The sequence below is a fragment of the Momordica charantia genome, assembly GCF_013281855.1.
Source record: "Momordica charantia cultivar OHB3-1 chromosome 3 unlocalized genomic scaffold, Mcharantia_2.0 BLBB01000003.1, whole genome shotgun sequence".
NCBI lineage: Eukaryota > Viridiplantae > Streptophyta > Magnoliopsida > Cucurbitales > Cucurbitaceae > Momordica > Momordica charantia.
This window is the reverse complement of record NW_028275161.1, coordinates 15,762,244-15,770,137: the sequence shown is the minus strand read 5'-3', so window position 1 is coordinate 15,770,137 and position 7,894 is coordinate 15,762,244. Positions and strand designations below refer to the sequence as shown.

At 32.6% G+C, this 7,894-nt stretch overlaps 1 protein-coding gene across 1 annotated transcript; it reads left to right on the top strand.

Annotated features, from left to right (window-relative positions):
* The first annotated feature begins 5,053 nt into the window (after positions 1-5,053).
* LOC148212465 (arogenate dehydratase/prephenate dehydratase 6, chloroplastic-like) lies at positions 5,054-6,551 on the top strand. Its single transcript, XM_088121317.1, has one exon. It carries the CDS (start codon positions 5,189-5,191, stop codon positions 6,479-6,481), a length of 1,293 nt encoding a protein of 430 aa, XP_087977443.1. The 5' UTR covers positions 5,054-5,188; the 3' UTR covers positions 6,482-6,551.
* The last annotated feature ends 1,343 nt before the right edge of the window (positions 6,552-7,894 follow it).

The window sequence follows — 7,894 nt, the reverse complement described above, 5'->3', positions numbered from 1 at the left end:
CACTTTCTATGAACTTATATTTCAAACATTTCTTTCTTAACTTATTGGTATTGAGATTTCCTTGCTCAATGAAATGATTGAAAGTTAGTCAAATGACTTTCCTAAATTACTCATAAATTTCTTTCAAATTCTCTCCCAAGGTTACATTATGGTTTGATATTTTTTCTTTCAAAATGTTTTAAAATAAACACACATATATCATATATTTAGTGCTTATCTTTTCAGGACGACCCCTCTTAAAGAAAAAGGAAGTTATAGTCATACAAGCGACCACAATCTAGGTTTAGTCCATGCTACTATTTAAACATTTTCAAAATATTTATAGTCATATAAGTGACCATAATCTAGCTATATCTCCCTACATATTTTTCTAAAGTTTTCTTTTTTCTTTTTTAAAGATATTTTACTAGCTTATAATCAGATTCTACTGGCGTATATTCAATGTTGTACTATTTATACATTTTCAAAAGTATTTATTTTACACTATATGTGTTTCAAATTATGATATAATATTTTTTTTTTTATATTTGACTTGCTGGCAACGATTGATCGACTTATAAAATGTAGTCGAATATTCAAAAGTTAATTTCATTGAGTAAGTTGAATCTTTTCACCCATCCCTAGAAAGGAAAGATAACAACTCTTTTTTACGGAACTTAATTATTTCATACATTCTACATTTAACATTTCTTTTCCAAAGGCACAAATTTATGTGTGTTTTGAAAGTTAAGTGAAGATAGAGATAAGAGTTAAAGTGAAGAAAGAGTTGAAAAAGAGAGACTTAGATAGAAAGATAAATAATATGGTTTTGTTATTTAGTTGAAAATGCTCTTAATTGTCTAAAAAGAATTTATGTGTATTTTGAAAAATTTTTGTGAAAAACATGCGTGAGACTCGAGAGACTTTGGGAGAATCGAAAGATAGCGAAATCACTTTGAAAGAGAAAATTTCTTATACTATCGTACGATATTCTACTGTTATTTATTGTGTGCTACGTTAGTATCATTTGAAAATGATCGATGTAAGGTCCAACAACGTTTAATAATTATCAAATTGTATTGTGAATATTGACTTTTCCACTCATCATAATTGCTTATTCATCTTATAATTATTATTATTATAATAATAATAATAGTAGTAGTAGGAATTAAACTTTAATTTTTCAAAGGAGAAAGTAATCCAAAATTATGTAGGAATTAAACCTTCTCATAAAACTTGATGATTTTTTTAAGTAAAGTTGAAACAATAAATATAAATTTCTCAAAAGAAAAAAAAAATTAAAGAAAAAAAGAAAAGAAAAAAAAATTAAAGAAAAAAGAAAAATTAAAGACTAAAATAGATTGTTTGAAAGTTTAAGAATAAAAAATGAAATAGAATCAAAATTCTAGAGACTAAAGCGAGATCCACAAGGAATATACTTTAATTTATTTTTGGATAAATAAAATTAAAATCTAGGAACTTAAATAAAGCACCATTGAAATTACAAGATTACCCTTACACTTTACAAAATTGTGCATGTATTTTGACAATTACAAAACAATCACTATACCTATCAATTTCAAATTAACATCACCAATCCATAGACCAAAAAACTTGGCATTTTTCTCCTCATTTCAAATATTCTAATGTAATACACATGTTTTATAACAACTCATGAATTTATGTAATAAAACCCTAAGCAAAAATTCCTCAAAAAAAAAAAAAAAAAAAAAAGCCTAAGCAAAAAGCCATTTTTAACACCACAAACTTCAAACAATATAAGCATTCATTAATTCTTTTGAGTTTTCTTACCTGTTTTTTTTATTTATTTTGACAACTAAAATCCGAATTTTTAATGATAACACAATTTTTCCCTCTCCATATTCGACGCTCAAGTCAATAGAATTTGAGGTGTTCTCAAAACAACAATCAAATTCGCATACTTGTGTATATGGAGTATGTTTCTGTTTATATCATTGAAATGAAGAATTGGTCACTTAGTGTTCACTAAGCACGACGGCGAGAATCTAGGCGTGAGTCTTTTGGCAGTGGGCGAGCACTTGAAATGACTTACTCCATAACCCCTTGGCTCGACCCTTGATGAGGGTGAGGTTTGGGCGAGGTTTCAAAGCATGGCTTCTTGAACCAGAGCACAAATATTATTTAATTATTACTCCTGAGACGCTCAACAAACTCACGTGGCAAGAGTCAAGCTTGAGCACTGTTTAGTGTGACTAAGACTTTTCCTACTCAATCAGAGCCCACGTGTCCTATAGAGAGTAGTTTGCGTGTCCCTAAATTTTATCCCATAACACAATTCATAAAATTTAGTCCAATATTCAAATATTTCACTAAAAACGTTTAATCTTCTCACTCTCTTTTTTATGAAACTTATTGAACTATACATCAAAAAGAAGGTTGCATGAAACAGAAGTTCATTTCATTCTACATTTAGCTAATTTTCTCTTCCAAATGCACAAAGTTATGTTGTTTTGAAAGTTGAGTGAAGATAGAGAGAAAAGTAAAAGTGAAGAAAGAGTTAAAAAAGAGACTTAGATAGAAAGATAAATAATATAGTTTTGTTATATATATGTTCTTCCCAAGAAACAAATTTGAAGTATTTAGTTAAATTTATAAGCACCAAATAAAATTTGCAAAAGATGTTGTAAAAACATGCATGAGATAATTGAAAGGATAGTGAAAGTACTTGAAAATGTTTGATAGATTATAGGTTTCGTCTCTATTCATTAGTTATGAAGATCATCTTATCTAATCCAAGTTTTATTTGGTGAAGTGTTATGTCAGCCATGATTAATGAAAATAATTAAAAATAAAATTTAAGATTAACAAAAGTAGAAGGTAGGATAGTTTTAAATTGATTCAATTACAACATCTCTTTAGGAATTATTTTACAGATATTTTCCAATAAAAATAATGGATAGTTAATTTTTAGATTAAATTTTATTTTGATCTTTCTACATTTAACTTTCGTTTATTTTAGCTCTTTTGCTTTCAAAACGTCTATTTTGGTTCCCGTACTTTCAACTTTGTTCATTTTGGTCCTTATACTTTTAAAACATTTATTTTCGTCTTTTCATTTTAATTTTCATCTAACTTATTTAGACCATGAGACTTTACTTACTAAATTTCTTAAAATGTAGTTATAAATTTGTTTTAAAGAGTTTCCATTGTGTATAAATTTTTTTTTTTAAATTTTACAAATAGGAACTAAATTGATCATCTTTTTTTAAAGTAAAAAGACCAAAATAGTTATTTTGAAAATAAATAAATAAAATGTAAAAATAGAATGACAAGAATAAACATAAATCAAAATAAACCAAATTCGGAAGTAGAGCGAGGAAAATAAGAATTGAACCTTAATTTTCCAAAGGAGAAAGTAATCCAAAATTATGTATGTGCAATTTAATTTAAATTTAGGATTATTTTGAAATTCATCCATTTTTATGATTTTCTTAAAAAAATTAAATTATGTCAGTAAGGAAGAAAAAGAAAAATCCCCCCATTCCACTGATTACTTCGATAGAAAACAAAGCATACGCTATACATATCTTGAAAGGATATAAAGCTTAATTTTTTACAAAAAACTTTTGAGTAAAGGGAAAATATCATATAAAAATTAATTAAAAAAACCCACTTATTTTAAATATTAAAAATAAATAGCTATATTTCAACCAACTTGCAGGTTATATATAAGAGAACACTTTATTGAGTGAGTCAACACACACTAACCTTTTGAAACCAAATGCACCACTCCAATTCAACTTATCTATTTGTTTTCTCACAAATTATATTAAAAGATATAAAGTAAAAAAAAAAAAAACAAAGAATTAAATCAGAATGATTATTTACATATGAGTTGTGACAGTGAACCTAAACATGGTAATGGATTAAGACATATATTCATACTTTTTAGTTTTAATTAATTTAATCCCTATACTTTTAAAATATGACCTTTTTTTCAATTTATTTTAATTTTTATATACTTTATTTCGATAATAATTTTAACCTAATACTTCATTAATTTTTTTAAATATAACTGTTTGTGTGTTAAAATTTTGTAATTAAGAACTAAATTGGTCCCTTCTTTTTTAAAATTACAGAAAGCAAAAATAAGTATTTTAAAACTACAGAGAGTAAAAGTTGAAATTCTCTTGACCAAGGTAAAAATTTAGGTATATATCAAAATGGACCAAACCAGAATTACTGATGGCAAAATTTATATGTATTATTTTGTTTCTTTCATCCACACACTTCATGGTGATTTCACACTGACATTATTTATCCTTTTCAAACTCACCTTTTAACTACCACCACCTACATAGGTTAAAATGACTCAATTAAATAAATAAAACCCTTGGATAAATAATAAATACCTAGAAGAAATTAATTTTCAGAATCTTCAAAATTAAAGAGCTTAAAGGGATAATACAGTTTAATATTAATTCAAAAAAAATATATATATATATATTTTAAGTCAGTTTGATACCCTTAATTTAAATTAAGCTTACAACCACTCCTTTTACCTTTATATTTCTTTATCTTCTTATCAACTTTTTAAAAAGATTTAAAAGGATTTTCAATATCTAAATCAAAATTTAGAAACTAAAACCAATAATTTTCAAAAACTTATTTTTGTTTCTTAAATTTAGTTCAAAATTCAAGACCGAGCTAAAACATGCATGTAAAAGAAAGTTGAATACAAACTACAAAGATCAAAACAGAACCAACAAAATTCTAAAAAATAGGAATACTTTTTTTTCCCCAAAGGTAAACTGTGTTTTCCTTTGGTCATAAAACTAAAATGTAGTGTTCAAAATTCAGAGAGAGATTGGGAGAGAAAAGAGAGAAAAAATTGAAGAGAGGAGAGAGAGAGAGAGAGAGGAGAGAGAGAGAGAGAGAGAGAGAGAGAGAGAGGGGGGGGGGGGGGGTAGGTGTAAGATTTGACCGAGCCTACCACAGAGAGAAGAACAAGAAGAAAAAAGGCAGCCAATTCCATCCATTCTCTGAAACTTCCTAACACTTCACCCTCAATTCTCCAATTCCCAACATATATACCCACCCACCCCCTCCTTCCCATTTCAGCTCCAAGCTCCAATTCTACAGACAAACAATCGCCGCCGCCACCTACCACCGGCAGCCGTCGCCACAACCACCGCCACCCGAAACATCAGTCACCACAATCCCAACCATGCAGTCCCTCACGCCCCCTGCTTCTGCTCCGGCCAATTACCTCAACTCCCACAAATTCCCCACTCGCCCTCCCTCCGCCGCCCGCCTCCCCCACTCCCGAGGCTTCTCCGTTCAATGTGCTTACCGGTATGACCCTGTTAGCTTCCCCAACGGCGTTGGCTCCAGCCGTGCTGACTGGCAGAGCTCCTGCGCCATCCTCTCCAGCCAGGTCGTCTCCCAAGAACAGCCCACCGAGCAATCCAGCGCCGATCATATAGCCTCTGTCAACGGTCACAACACCAGCGTTGAGAATCTGAACCTTGTCCCCATCGGAAACCTCGCCGACAGCAACGGGTTGAAGCCGCAACCCAAGCCGCTCACGATTACTGACCTGGCTCCGGCTCCGATGCACGGCTCCAAGCTCCGCGTCGCCTACCAAGGCGTTCCCGGAGCGTATTCTGAGGCGGCGGCCGGAAAAGCGTACCCTAACTGTGAGGCGATCCCCTGCGACCAATTCGAGGTGGCTTTCCAATCGGTGGAGCTCTGGATCGCGGATCGAGCGGTTCTTCCTGTTGAGAACTCTCTCGGCGGTTCGATCCACAGGAACTACGATCTCTTGCTCCGCCATAGGCTTCACATCGTCGGAGAGGTCCAATTACCAGTCCACCACTGTTTATTGGCGTTGCCAGGGGTGCGAAAAGAGTACCTGACTCGCGTAATTTCCCATCCCCAAGCCCTAGCTCAGTGCGAACACACTCTCACCAAACTCGGCCTAAACGTCACACGCGAGGCCGTCGACGACACCGCCGGCGCCGCCGAGTTCGTGGCGATGAACAACCTCCGCGACACGGCCGCAATCGCCAGCGCGCGGGCGGCGGATCTATACGGCCTCGACATCGTGGCGAACGGAATCCAGGACGATTCCGGGAACGTAACGCGATTCGTGATGCTGGCGAGAGAGCCGATCATTCCACGCACAGATCGGCCGTTCAAAACCAGCATCGTGTTCGCTCACGAGAAAGGAACGTCGGTTCTGTTCAAGGTGCTGTCGGCGTTCGCGTTCAGAAACATCAGCCTGACGAAGATCGAGTCGCGGCCGCACCGGAGCCACCCGATCAGAGTGGTGGACGGCGCCGACGCCGGCACGGCGAAGCATTTCGAGTACCTGTTCTACGTCGATTTCGAGGCGTCCATGGCGGAGCCTAGGGCTCAGAACGCCTTGGCGGAGGTTCAAGAATTCACTTCCTTCCTCAGGGTATTGGGCAGTTATCCTATGGACATGACCCCATGGAGTCCTTCCCGTGAGGATTAGCAATTTTTATTTTTCCTTTTTTTTCTTCTTTAAGATTGTTTAATCATCCGCCGTTGATTCCCCTTCTTATTTTTTGGACCACCAAAACAAGATTGATAAAATTGTAATAATTCAATTTCCATAATTTTTCTTTCCTTCTCATAATTTATTATTATTGTTTGTTATCTACTATTTTAATTTTCACCCACCGCTCGTGACGTTGTCGAATCCATGAAAATATAGATATGTGGATGAAAATGTCGACATGTCGACCGTTATTTAGAACCATGGGCATAATACTATTATTTGAATAACCTGAGGACAAATAAATGTTTCTCCTGTGAAATCTTGTCACTTTTTTTTTAATATAAAATGGGAACGAATAAAATAGGTGGGAACGAAATCTAATCTCTGTAAAATTGTGTGGTTTAGGTTTGAACTTGAAGTGAGATCTTTTTAAGTAAAGTTTTGAATTAAAATCGTGTTGGTTCGCGTCTTGCTAAAGAAGAGATAAAGTTGAGTGTGGCTTTCATGATCTCAATTTAATTAATTATTTCCATAAATATAGAAAGAGACTTCAACTTTTGTTAAAAATTATAAATTAATCTTTAGGAATATTTTGAGTAATATTTTAAAGTGACACTCTTGTATATGCTCCTCTATATTTGAACTTGTTAAAAGCATTGTATTAAACATTCCGACACGTTGATATTTCCACCAACATGTCCATGTATTTATAGATTTGGTATTGACACAAGGAGTAAATCGACATTTATAAAAAAAAATCGACAAAATAAGAAGATATCAGCAAAATGTCACTAATATATACCTAATCTTAATATTAATAATTTTTAACTTATTTAGAAATGGAAAAATATTTATTTGTTAATTTAATATCTTTTACGATTTTTTTTTATTTCTCTAACTCTTATAGAAATATTCATCGATATCGATATTTCAATCAATAATTTTATGAAATTGTGACCTCGATATCAACATTTAAAACTTGGTTTAAAAGAATGGATCACAACAACAAAAAAAACTTTGCAGGTAAAAAATAGGTTTGTGACGTAAAAATAACTATAAACATGGGAGGATTGTTTTGTAATTAATAAAAAATATAAATTATAGTAAGTAAAGTTAAAAATAAAATTAATAATGATTTGTAATAAAGAGATATTTGATGGGATGATAACAAATCACCTTCATAGAACCCACAAATATATGATTATAATCTTTATAATTGTTCTTTAATATTATTTATGTATAAATATATTTTCTTTTAAAAAGTGGAAAATGACTAGATTTCTCAAACAGGCTCTCTTACCAATCAAATCCTAAAATCATAATTTCTGTTTGGGAAAATGGAAATGAAAGCAGACAGAAAATTTTCCTTTTTTTTTGAAAAAATTTTACTAACATTTGAAAACTACT

Coding starts and splice junctions, on each gene's coding strand:
- LOC148212465 (XM_088121317.1), top strand. CDS start 5,189: ATGCAGTCCCTCACGCCCCCTGCTTCTGCTCCGGCCAATTACCTCAAC.